This window comes from Hyperolius riggenbachi, chromosome 9 (assembly GCF_040937935.1).
Source record: "Hyperolius riggenbachi isolate aHypRig1 chromosome 9, aHypRig1.pri, whole genome shotgun sequence".
NCBI classification, from domain to species: Eukaryota; Metazoa; Chordata; class Amphibia; order Anura; family Hyperoliidae; genus Hyperolius; species Hyperolius riggenbachi.
In genome coordinates, this window is record NC_090654.1 from 52691750 (window position 1) to 52705582 (window position 13833).

General features: G+C 45.7%; 1 protein-coding gene across 2 annotated transcripts in view; it reads left to right on the plus strand.

The window, feature by feature from the left end:
- The window catches only part of PLXND1 (plexin D1), a 211101-nt gene that overhangs the window by 63447 nt on the left and 133821 nt on the right, over positions 1-13833 (plus strand). For both annotated transcript variants that reach the window (XM_068252759.1, XM_068252760.1), the window contains exon 2: positions 9422-9598. In XM_068252759.1, coding sequence (XP_068108860.1) covers positions 9422-9598 — 177 coding nt within the window. The remainder of the gene's footprint in view (positions 1-9421; positions 9599-13833) is intronic.

Consider the following 13833-nt stretch of genomic DNA (forward strand, 5'->3'; position numbering starts at 1 on the left):
TCGGGGGGTTTGAGTTGTTGTCAGAGGAGTAAACTCCCTCATGCATTATAAAGTCATTGATTGGGGCAATGTACAATGACGTCATCTGTTTATAGTGTAAATAATCTCCTTCAGTAAAAACTCGCAAACATGACTTGTTACAGTTGTTCGGTGAAATGTGTATCATGCCACTTAAAATTCCACCGTACAGTAATATGCAAACGCTTCCGGCGCACAAGACCCCAGGGCCTAAGAAAACGTTTTCTCCAGGGGAGGTCATGAAAGCGAGTTATAGCTGTCATAAAACATGGAACAAATTGTAATTGCGCAAATGTCGGTGACCCCGATCTGGGCCGATGGGCCCTGGGCTGAATGTTTGGAGAATTGGGAATCTTGCTGCATAACAGTAAAGGAATTTGCTAAATTTAGTCGGATCGCTTCCCATGGCTGGGAAGGCGGGGGGGGGGGGGGGGGGGGTGATCATATCCTGATTACAGAAATGTATTCTGTATGAAGAATCGGGGGCTCTATATCTCGCTACTACAGACAAGCTATCAAAAAAATAAAGAGGGCCTCCCGTTTGTTCCCTGTTGAGAAGTTAGTAACACTGCCAAGTTAGCAGAACAGTCAGTTTATAGAAGCTGGACTGGATTAACCCTAAACTTTAAAGCAGGATTGTCAGCCACCAAATCAAATTCCATTTACCCACCGCTCTGTGTTTATTATGTTGTCTACATGTAGTCTGCATTGCAATATAATCATAAATGTATCTGCTGTAACAAAGCTTATTTCAGTCAGCCTGGCTCTATTCTGGTACGTTGCTGGGGAGAGGGAAGCTTGTTATATTCCCTCCCACATTTCTGCTCCTCACTGATTGGTTGAGGGCAGTTTAGTGTGACATGAGGGCGAGGCTGAGAAGGGAAATACACCTCACCCCTCTGCAGAAGCTGCTGAAATACGATCTATGCTGTGCTCACAGTTTACAAAGCAAGCTAGATATGACAGTGCAGTTTCTAGGGGAAAACAAAGAGTAAGGGAGGAAATTGCATGAGGATTGGCTCCAAAAAGATGCAGTAAAGATGGAAAATGTCTGGAACAGTTTTCTCTTTATTTTCTATATAAAATTCACTGAAATCAAAATGTGGACAGTATAATGCATATGTTATGTTAGTAGAACAAGCAGGGGCGTAGGAATAGGCCCTGCAGCCCCTGCGCCCGCGGGGGGGCCCGGCCCCCCCCTGGGGCCCGCTTGGGGCCGTTTTGTGGGTGCTGGAGGGGTGGCAGCATGAGGGGAAAGCCTTGCCCACAGTCGGCGGGGAGAGGGGTAGTTCCCCCCTCTCCCTCACCTCGGGGCTCTCCCCTCTGTGCTCCCCTCCAGCTCTTTAGTGTGTGGGGCTGTGGGCAGCGGGCAGCGAGCGGCGGGCAGATACATACCTGCTTCCGTGCGTTCCATCGACGACTTCTCCCTCTAGCGGCTGACGTCACTCGGAAGTGACGTCAGCCGCTAGAGGGAGAAGTCTCCGATGGAACGCACGGAAGCAGGTATGTATCTGCTCGCTGCCCGCTGCCCACAGCCCCACACACTAAAGAGCTGGAGGGGAGCACAGAGGGGAGAGCCCCGAGGTGAGGGAGAGGGGGGAACTACCCCTCTCCCCGCCGACTGTGGGCAAGGCTTTCCCCTCATGCTGCCACCCCTCCAGCACCCACAAAACGGCCACGAGCGGGCCCCGGGGGGGGGGGGGGGGTAGGGCGCTCAGAAAATCTGCAGGGGGGCCCGGTGGGGCCTAGTTACGCCCCTGAGAACAAGCATTGATCTACTTCTATATGCATTTTGTTCCCTGGGATAGTATGACTGTCCCTGCTGCTTTAACGGCCACACCCCTAAAGCCAATATGCCAGAAAAGATGCTGGGTTCACACTGCCAGGAAAAACATTCTGTTTATCAGAACTGAATTGAACGGAATGGATTGGCACAGATGCAAACGGATCCTATGCATAGCAATAGAATCCATTCCCATCAGTCTGCTCGGTCCGTCCTATTGAGAAGACCGTAAGAAAGGGCCCCGTACAATTTTTACGGATTGTCCGGATGAAGTGTACAGTGACAAAATCAATGCTAGCCTATGACAGATGATGTCCATTCTCTGTAGGCTGCTGCCATCCATTTGTATCCTCTGCTACTGCCATCTAAGCAGGTCCTTGTACGGAAGAAACATTGGTATACAAGCCCCAACAGAAGCATCAGGTTCCCATTGGTTTTCCATAGACCAATGGGAATCGTTCCCACCCAGGGAGGATTCTCACTTGTTCAGAGTAATGGACCAATTAAAATTCTCCCTGGTTCTCAGGGAGATTTCCCATTGTCTTTTGTAAACCAGTTGGAGCTTGATGCTTCCAATGGGGCTCTGATATTGGTACACCAACATTTCTAGCAGAGGACCTGAGCGGTGACAGTGGTGAAACGTGCAGAAAAAATTTGCATGGCAAAACCATCAGAATTCGCATATAGCATACCGCTATGCGAATCGCATACAATGTATTTAATAGGAAATTCGCATGAGGTTTGGGTATATGAATTTGCATGCGAATTCGCATAGAAACAATGGAAAAGCCCACCAGCACTGCCATGGTTAAATTCGCATACATCATCATCCATGCGAATTCGCATGAAAATTTGCGTGAAAATTCGCATAGATCCATGCGAATTTTTACCGCGGCGATTCGCACCGCACAAGTGGAAATGCAGCCTGAAAGTAGCTTTAGGCCCCGTTCACATCTGAAATTGCAAAATGCTAGCGCTTAGCAATTAGTGCGGTAAAAATCACTGAACACTTCTGCGATTCTGAGAGATCGTGATCAGAACTTAACTAAGCACTATACCGCGATCACTCCAGAAATGCGGCAAAAATGCTGCAGGTAACGTGTTTTGCGATTGGCGCAAACCGCCCGCGATTGGCATCAGTTGTGGCAGTGAGAACACTGCCATAGGTTAGAATAGCAATAGCACTTTAAAAAGTGGTAGCACTTTGGCGATAAGCGGGAATCGCCCACAAATCGGCCTCGTGTGAATGGGCCCTAAAACTGCATGACTGAATAAACTAGTAACTATTGTGAATCAACAACTTGCATAGCTAATATTAGCCGACATTTGATTGGCTGGCTCTAACATAAATAATCCGCTTTTTGGTGGAGCGTCTCTTGTCCCGGCTGCAGCCCAATCCAGACGCAGGACTGATCCCTGGGAGGGGTCCGGCATGTTGTACATTAAGTCGAATCAAATAAAACAGCGGAAAAAGAGAATGGGGATTACGTGCGCAGCTCTGGTAATGTGAGCGCTGCCAACTGGTTGGATTAATCAGCGACATATTAAAAACACATGCCACCGTCCTGCACATGGAGGAGCGCAGCCTGGAGGGGATCTCCGCTGCAGAGCCAAGCAAGTGGGAACACTTCCTGTGCAGTTAAAGAGGCACTCCGGCGATGCACCATCCCTGTTGTGCTATAGGGCCAGGTAACAGGAGGCTAACCATGTGTTTGTAGCTGGCAGTTCTGCTGTTACTGCAAGTCTAGCCTCCTCATTGTTTATCTACTTCTTGTGGAATTCACACCTGTGCCTCCCAACTAAAGCTCAGTAAGTACTCACCGCCTGACAAGTCCTGCGACATCCCCTTCATAATGGTCGTCAAGTGACGCTCCTTTCGGGCGACGGGTATGCACGACGTCACGCGACGCTACACGCTGGGAGCGAACAAGACTTCAAGCGGTCGCGGTAATTTTCACTGGAGTCATCAGGGATCTCTACCGTCAATATCAATCAATGGCAGGCATTACCTAACTTGATCTCAGCTTTTGTTTTAAAGGGATGTGATGCAAATGATGCAAATGGAGGCTGCCATATTTGTTTCCTTTTAAACAATACCGCAGCCCTGGTGACCTCTTTGGTTGCAGTAGTGTGTGAATCACACTCTTAAAACAAGCATGCAGCTAATATTACTATAGCGTTTAAACTTATTTTGGGGTAAAAATATGTCTTTCTCTTTCTCAACGATACTTTTAAAAATAATATGTGGGTACATGTTCTACCGCAGTCCCAGCACTGCTTATATTGTAACGCTGGGCAGCATAGGGCTGGAGTGGTTAGCACTCTCACCTGGTTCCCCGGTTCGAATCCCAGCCAGGGCAAGGAGTTTGTATAATATATATATATATATATATATATATATATATATATATATATATATATATATATATATATATATATATATTATAGTACGGATTAGATTGTGAGCTTCTCTGAGGGACAGTTAAGTGATAAGACTAGGCATGCTGTACAGCGCTGCGGAAGATGTTGGCTCTATATAAATACTAAATAATAATAATAAACCTTGAGTGTGCTCTGATATGACCCACGTGAATGCTGCTGAGTCTAGCCACTGAATAGCAGGCAATTTGTATGAAAGGGAACCTGAAGCGAAAGGGATATGGAGGCTTCCATATTTATTTCCTGTTAAAGAATGCACATTGCCTGGCAATCCTGCTGATCTATTTCGCTGCAGTAGTGTCTGAATCACACCAGAAACAAGCATGCAGCTAATCTTGTCAGATATATATTTTCTAACAACAAAGCACTGAAGCCAACAAATACTGGATGTTAGCATCTAAGGGGCTGATTTGGTGGACTTCTTCCAGCATGGTAAACACTCAGGACATACGTAATCCTACAGGACTAAAGTGAGAGTTATATGGAAGCTGCCATATTTATTACTTTTTAAGCAATACCAGTTGCCTGCTGCCTGGCAGCCCTGCTGATCCTCTGCCTGTAATACTTCTAGCCATAGACCCTGAACAAGCATGCAGCAGATCAGGTGTTTCTGACATTATTGTCAGATATATAGCATATATAGAGCATAGCATGGGTGGGGGTTGTGCGGTTTGCGAGTTGCAGGACGCGTGAGACTTATTACAGCAGGGAGGCCGCTCCCCTGCCTGTAACTATTTTTATATAAAGTTTTATGCTTGTGGCCCAGAACATTGATGACGGAGGAGGGGGTGGAGGGGCTTGAGTCGGACGGGTGGGTGGCAGTGGTAGCGGGGGGGGGGTGGGGGGCTTGGAGTTTGGCTTCAGTTCAAATCCAAGTTAGTACCAATTATTCCAGCAACTCCAGACATGAACAATTAGCACATGATACGCTGCGCTCGTAAATTTAAAGGGACATTAGCTTCCCATTTTCTTCTCCTCTTACAAGTATTTTTTTTTTTTCTTCAAAGCAACCATGAGCTAGACTTCCTTTTTGATTTACATACATAAATGTCATTGCTTAGGGCTCGTTTCCACCATAGCGAATCCGCATGCGGCGCCGACATGCGGATTCGCTTAGTACATTGAAGTGGCCGGGGCTGTTTCCATATGTGCGGCGTGCGGGAGCGATTTGGCGGCGGGCCAAATCTGCACGACGGAACCCACAGAATTCGCCTGCGTCGGGAATCCATGCGAATCGCCGCTAATGTATTTAATAGGAAAAACGCATGCGTTTTTTACATGCGTTTTTACCCGCGATTCGCGTGCGATCTCGCACCTTTTTCAATGTTATTTTGCCCTGGCAGAGTCATGGTTAATTTCGCATGGCACCCTGCCATGCGAAATCGCGGGTAAAAACGCATGCGGAAACGCATCCGCATGCGTTTTTACAAGCGTCAGGATGCCGGCGAAATCGCGTCGCAACAGTGGAAACGGGCCCATAGGCTGCTTTCACAGTGGGAAGTTAAAGTCCCACGTTACAGCAGCCTGTAACGCAGCCCAACTCACAGCACTGAAAAATCAATGTGCTGTTCACAGTGCCCACGTTGCGTAGGAGTATAACGCTGCACGTCAAATGAAAGTGCAGCATGCTGTGCGTTATACTCCTATTTAGCTGCGTTAGAATGTTTGCACATGCTCAGTAATGTTTGTTTTTGTTTTAAAAAAATGTGCCGCATACGCCGTTTTCGTTCGATCAGTATGCGTCAAAAAGTACGCATCAAGAGACGCATAACGCAGTTTAATGTAACGTCCAACTTCAAAGCTAACATGCGTTGCGTTAGGGGCACGTTATGCGACCTTAACGTCGCATCGAACGCAACATCTTAGTGTGAAAGAGCCCTTATTAGTGCAATGTGCCACATTCCTGGCTTCACTGTACGGAGCTGCAGAGTGTGCTGTCACTAGTGATGGTCAGGTCTAGGAGAACTCATGGAGAAGCATGTGATTTGTTTGATCAGCTGATAGATTTGCAAAGCTCTGATTTGCTGTGAACACATGCTGCTTTAGCACATGATCCTGACTAGCAAATCAGAGACTTGCACATCTATCACCTGACCAAACTGATTACATTCTTCTCCATGACTTCATGGCGGCTACCTTTTCATATGCAACACTTGTAAAATGGCTTTCTTGCAAGGATGATGTTGCTGTGTGGGTGTTACAACTGCTGCAGACACTAAAGGGCTATCTCTGCCCCTTCCTCTCCACTGTCAGGAGTTTGTTTACACTAGAGGGGCACAGACAGGTCAAAAAATCTGATATTCTTGTCTACTTCACAGAGGGATGAATTTTTCCTGAATAAATGTTCAGTAGGGAATTCACCCATTCCTATTTTTTTTTAGGTTCTGAATTCACTTTAAAGTTCCACTGAACTGAATGTATATTGATGGACGCCATGGCTGACTTCCCTTTAGATCCGTGCTTGTGTGGCTGTTGTGATGATCCTCTGTCTGCAAGATTGTCTAAAGCAGTGGTTACCAACCTTTTTTGGGTGAGGGCACCCTTGATGGCTTTGAAATTTTTTCAAGGCACCCCTCGGCAAAAACAACTATCGAAATGCCGTTATGACCCTTATCAGGCAACGACCCACTTCTAGTAGCTAGTGATGCTTATTAGGCACCATGATTCCTCTCATGTTCAACTTCAAACATGGTTGCGGGACTAAAGGTAAACTAGCAGGTAATGCAGCCACATTGTGTATCAATGTGCGGTTTGCTTTACCTGATGGTATTGCATAAAGGATCGGGATGCGTGCCGAGGCACCCCTGAAAGGTGCCTGAAGCGCACCAGGGTGCCGCGGCACCCAGTTTGAGAACCCCTGGTCTAAATCATGGACAGAGAACCAATAAGCAGATCATATCTTCTGACTCCATGCTTGTTCCAGGGGGTTGACTCTGATCTACTGAAGCCAAAGGACCAACATGACAGCCAGGCAACTAGCGACTTATAAGAGGAGGAAAAAATGTCAGCATTCATATTCCACTCACTTCAGGATCTCTATAAAACACACCTGAAGTAAGAGGTATATGACGTCTACCATGTGTATTTCATTTTACACAATACCAGTTACCTGGCAGTCCTGCTGATCTCTTTGGCTGCAATAGTGTCTCAATCACACACCTGAAATAATTATGAAGCGATTCCAGTCAGACATCAGTCAGAGCACCTGATCTGCATGCTTGTTCAGGGTCTGCGGCTGGAATTATTAGAGGTAGAGTATAAGGAGGACAAACAGGCAATTTGCATTGTTTAATACAGAATACGTATGGCAGCCTCCATTTTTCGCTCACTTCAGAGGTGCATTAAAGGACAACTGAAGTGAGAGGGTTATGGAGGCTGCCATATTTATTTCCTTTTAAACCATACCTGTTGCCAGGCAGCCTTGCTGATCTATTGGACTGCAATAGTGTCTGAATAACACCAGTAACAAGCATACAGCTAATCCTTGCAGATCTGACAATAATGTCAGAAATGCCTGATCTGCTGCATGCATGTTCAGGGTCTAGGGGTAAAGGTATTAGAGGCAGAGGATCAACAGACAGCCAGGCAACTGGTATTGTTTAAAAGGACGTAAATATGGCAGCCTCCATATTCTTCTTACTTCAGTTGCCCTTTAAAGCTTCACTCTAGACGAGCTTGATACACAAACTGGATACATTTAAACTGACACCATTGTCTTGTTACAGCAGAATCCATGCCCATTGGTACACACAACCACTTTTGATTGGCCAATGACAGACCAACACACAACCTTCATGTAGCATGAGGGCCAATTGATATCAACCACTATGAACAGAGTGTGCAGGTACGCTCTCATACTACATGGAAGTGGTAAAATTGGCCAATCAAAATTGGATGTGTGGACCAGGCTAGTGTACACTTTTAATTATGATTGGCCAATCACTGACCAACCTTAATACCTCTGTGTAGTATGAGGACTTGCCTACACAATCTACTCATAGGATTGAATATCTGTTGACCCTCAAACTACTGGAGGTGGTAACATTGGTCAGTGATTGGCCACTCATAATTGAAAGGGTGTACCAGGTTTTATTCATCAGAAGTTGCTGGCAAATTTTGCTCCAGGTATTTTGACTGGATGGGTCAGAAGATGGTGGGGGGAGGGGAAACTACTGCTTGTTAGGGATGTCACATGACTCATAGAACACAAAATTAAAGTGTGCCATCCAGAAGGTATTTGCGACTCACTCTGGGTGCTTTAAGTCCTACCCCATAGAGTCACAATAATCCATACCATGCACTGATGAGGATCAACCTATCTGAAACAGTCTGTATTGCATGTTGGATTATTGTGGCTGTATACAATTAACAAGCTGACACATCGTTCCATTCCAACGGTTCTGGAAGTGTGTTTAGCTATCAGGGACGACAAAAGATGATTTGCATATTCAGCAGTGATGCATTGTGGGGGACGACATATGCTCACTCCAATCTGAATAATCGCAAATACCTTCTGTCTTTAGAAGGAAAACTTTTGTTTTGCATAACTTCTTAGTAAGAGGGCTTTTTGGTCCATTGTAGCCTCTTACACACTCCTAGGAGTTCTGGTTCACCATGAGCTTGCTGGGTGGTTCAGAACACAAAAGGTGTCAATTCCAAGTTTCCTTAAAGGGAACCTAAACTGAGAAGGTTATGGATTTTTCCTTTTAAAATAATACAAGTTGCCTGACTCTCCTGCTGACCCTGTGTCTCTAATGCTTTTAGCCACAGCCCTTCAACAAGCATGCAGATCAGGTGTTCTGACTGAAGTCAGACTGGATTAGCTGCATGCTTGTTTCAGGTGTGTGATTCAGCCACTACTGCAGCCAAAGAGATCAACAGGACTGCCAAGCAACTGGTATTGATTAAAAGGAAACATCCATATCCCTCTCAGTTTAGGTTCCCTTTAATTATTCTCTGGGTAAAAAAAGATGAGGGCAGCTATTATAGTTACATTTGCTCATTGGCTGCTTGTCCTGAGCTGAAGTCCCCCTTTAGCCCCGTCAGGCACTATAGACTGGGATGAGCCATGAAAGTGTTTGGGATGAAGCTGCCAGTGTTTGCTGGTAAGAAAGACTATGTTGTGTGCCTGAATGCCCTGTGACCACATCCCCCCCTCACACTGCTCTCTATTCTTCTCAGCTGCAGGATGAATATTTGGACTGTGGAGCTGCACATCTTCAGCACCCGCTGGCCATCAATCAGCCTCTGTCTGCCTCTCCCATCTTCACTACCCCTGGCCTGACCTCGGTGGCGGTGGCCAATGTCAGCGGCTACACGGTGGCCTTCCTCGGCACGGCTGGCGGACAGCTTCTGAAGGTAACGCTCACTGTATGGTGGTGGCAGCGCTGGACGTCATCATCACTGTTCGCAGTCGGTTTCTTGAATAAGCTGAAATGAATCAGTCAGGACATACCGATCAGCAGATTACCCAGCAGGCAGTGTGTTTGTACGGGGAAAGTATTGGGTGACCTTTATTGCAGGTCTATACCGGGACTTGAAGGACCACTATCGTCAAACATTTTAAAATGTAAAATTCAAATGTATAAGAAGTACATTTCTACCAGAGGAGAATGCACTATACATATATTACTTTTTCTCCTATATTGCTGTCATTTACAGTAAGCATTTAAAAGCTGGCAGATCTGACAGGTTTTGAACTATTCCATATCCTCATGGGGGATTCTCAATATTTCCCTGGAAAGGATCTATACAAAGAAACCTGCTGTCTCCCTACTCGCTTGCACACTTTTTTGGCTGTTGGACTAAAAAAAAAACTGCTGGTCAGGAAGTGATTTTAAAAATAAAGAGAACCCTGAGAATCCCTTATGAGGAGATGGGCTAGTCCAAAAACTGTCAGTTCTGTCAGATTTTTACAATCTATTGTAAGTGGCAGTGACATAGGAAAAGGGAAATCTATAGTGCATTTTACTCTAGGACAGATGTATATTGCATACATATGGATACACACGCATTTTAAATATTACCATTTTTTTGCGATAGTGGTCCTTTGAAAAGGAATTTTAACCCAGGATTGAACTTCGTTCAAATCGGTACCTGATACCCCCTTTCCCAAGAGAAATATTTACCTTTTCTCTAATAGATCATCAGGGGGGTCTGTGTGGCTGATCTTGTGGTGTAACCCCTCCCACATTGTGATGTCATGACCAAGGTCCTGACAGTTTGCTGCGAACCTTATTGCATTGTGAGAAATAACGGCTTTTTTCCAGCTGCCAAGCAAGCAGTGTGCCTAGAACTCTAAGTAAACAAACATTCCGTACAGATCACCTGGCAGAACTAAAGATGTCAACACCATGTGATAAATTTCAGAACGTAAATCAGAGGCCTGGTGCACACCAAAACCCGCTAGCAGATCCGCAAAATGCTAGCAGATTTTGAAACGCTTTTTCTTCTTTTTCTGCAGCGTTTCAGCTAGCGTTTTGCGGTTTTGTGTAGCAGTTTTGGTGTAGTAGATTTCATGTATTGTTACAGTAAAGCTGTTACTGAACAGCTACTGTAACAAAAAACGCCTGGCAAACCGCTCTGAAGTGCCGTTTTTCAGAGCGGTTTGCGGTTTTCCTATACTTAACATTGAGGCAGAAACGCATCCGCAATCCAAAATCTGCAGCAGCCCAGGAGTATGCGTTTCTGCAAAACGCCTCCCGCTCTGGTGTGCACCAGCCCATTGAAATACATTACCCTAGCGGATCCGCACCCGCAAGCGGATCGCAAACCGCAGCGGAAACGCTCCGGTGTGCACTAGGCCAGAGAGAGGAAAGATTTTACAATGGGCAAACACTGACTAAATAATCTATAAGTGAATATTGCAAAAAATACCGGTGAGGAATTTTACTTATTGTTGTTTTCACTACAGCTCCTCTTTAAAGAGACACTGAAGCGGAAAAAATATATATGATATAGTGAATTGGTTGTGTACTATGAACAATTACTAGAAGATTAGCAGCAAAGAAAATATTCTCATACTTTTATTTTCAGGTATATAGTGTTTTTTCTAACATTGCATCATTCTATAATATGTGCAGATTACACAACACTCAGCATTCAAAATGAGTCTTTCAGAGCAGTCTGTGAAGTAATGACCTCTCCTCTGGCAGAGAAAAGGAAAACTGTTCACTTCCAGTTGAGATAATAAAAGTCAGATAACAGCCCTCTCCACGACTTTGAAAGTCGTAGAGCTTAATGGCTTTTTTGCATAGAGATAACAACTGGAGTTTCTTAACTCTTCCTGTACTGGAAACAATTAGACTGATGTATCTGATCTTTATGTTTTATTTCTTAGCTGTACTACACATACAAATCATAATATCATCATTTTTTTTTTCGCTTCAGTGTCTCTTTAAGCCTGATGCATACTTTCAATTATGATTGGCCAATCACTGACCAATTTTACCACCTCCATGTAGTGTGAGGGTTTATCTACACAATCTGCTCAGCATTAAACATCTGATAACCCCCATACTACGTGGAGATGGTAAAATTGGTCAGCGATTTGCCAATCATAAATGAAAGTGTGTACCAGGCTTAAAACTTGTCATTATGACCAAAATGCATTGATTTGAAAGTCTCATCAATTTTAAAATTGTAATATGTGCCTAACTATTTTTAAGTATGAAACATGATGTCTAAATTGAACAAATCTTGCACTTATGACAGTGGTATGGTGGAAATGTAATTTCTCTTTAATGACTGGTTCTCTTTGAACACAGTTTGCAGGCAGAATCTGGGGGCCTGCTGTAGGACTGGTGTATCAGCATTTTGATGTTTGTAGTCTCACCTTTACCTTGTAAATATGCATCACCTTGGCAGAGCTGCTGAGCCTTCGCAGTGCGCTGAGCTGTGATGCTGTGTGACCCTGTGAAGCTGACACTTCGTGCTCCGTGTCTCAGCTGCAGCTCTTATGTGGTGGCATAAATGTTACTTACATGAACCCTCACCCTGCCTACTCTGTGCCAATCCATTGTGCACTGCGCCTTCGACCCTCCTCCACCCTCCATAGCAACAGAATGCATTGCTAGCCTGGAGCCTAGCGACCTGTCTGTACAGCATCAAGTCCTGAAGTATCACCCAAAAGATTGAGTCCCAATCCCAGCAGACGTCAGAATATTAAAGGCAAGTAAGCATCTTTAGGCTCACCTGATTTATGCGGCAGTTAATGCATGGAGTTAGACTTAAGCTCAACACACACCATACAATCTTGGTTGTACAGATTTACCAAATCTATGTAATATAAGAGCCAACAGATTGAAAATACCTTCAATGACTGATTGGATAAGGTCTTATACTACATGAAAGTGGTAAGATTGAACAATCAAGATTGTATGGTGTGTGTTGAGCCTATTCCTTATATTCTCTCTGGAAAGTCAATGTAGAAATTGAAGAAATGGGGTTCTATACAACATCCAAAATTAATATAAGCCTTTATTGAATCAGATAGCAGCAGGAAGGTTTAATTATGGTACCCGATAAATAGTGGGTGGACTAATTTATCATCTTTGCCGCTAACCGCAGCTTTTACTATTGCCGCCTATTGCGGCAGGAAGTAGGTGTAATTAAGCAGGGGGCTAAAGTTAGGCATGGGGTGGAGTGGTTAGTGTAAGTCCAGGAACAGTTCTAGACTTTTTGTTGCTTGAGGGAAACTTGTGAGGATGCTAGGCAACTAGTATAGTTGACCCGGTATAGGTAGCCTGGAAGGGGGAGCAGCCGGCACACAGCGGTGGGGAGGGAAGCCAGACCCCCCCCCCCTCACCTGGGCCCCTCTTCCACGCTCCCCCCTCCAGATATTAGTGCAGAGGGTCAGCGGCAGCGGGCGGAGGATGAATGATTCACCTCTTCCTTACGTGTTCCATGCAACGGAGGCTAGGAACACTGCATTCCACGTCTTCTCCTTCTTCACTGCCGCTCACTGTACTTGTGGAATGCAGCGCTTCGAGCCCCCAATGCTGAAGGAAGAGGTGAATCACTCATCTGCTGGTACCTGGCACTAATATCTGGAGGGGGGAGCGCGGAAGGGGGGCCCCAGATCAGTGGGGGTCTGGCACCCCTCCCAACTACTGTGTGCTCGCTGCTACCCCCTCCTTTAGCCCTCCCTCCCCCCCCTTCAGGCAGGCGGGCAGCGGTAAGCTTTTGCACTTCCTGTGCCTGCCTGACACCGCCCTCAGACATCCATTGCCTGAGGAAAACGCCTCGTCGTGGGTGGGCCAGGCCTGGGTTAGGCAACTGGGGTGAAGTGGTTAGGGTTAGACAGCGGGGGAGTAGTGGTAAGTGTTAGGCAGCGGGGGTGGATTGGTTGGGGTTAGGCAGCAGGGGAGAAGTGGATAGTCTTAGGCAGCGGGGTCGGTGGAGTGGTTAGGGTTAGGCAGTGGGGCTGGAGTGATTAGGGTTAGGCACCTGGGTTAGGGTTAAACATAGGTAGAGGGAGGGTTCAGTGTAAGAATAGGCAGGGGTGAAGGAATACATTACCTGGTCCGGGGAGATTGCATGGCCTCCACTTCCTAGTTAGTGTGCAGCTGTCCTGTAGCCAGCCAATCACCATG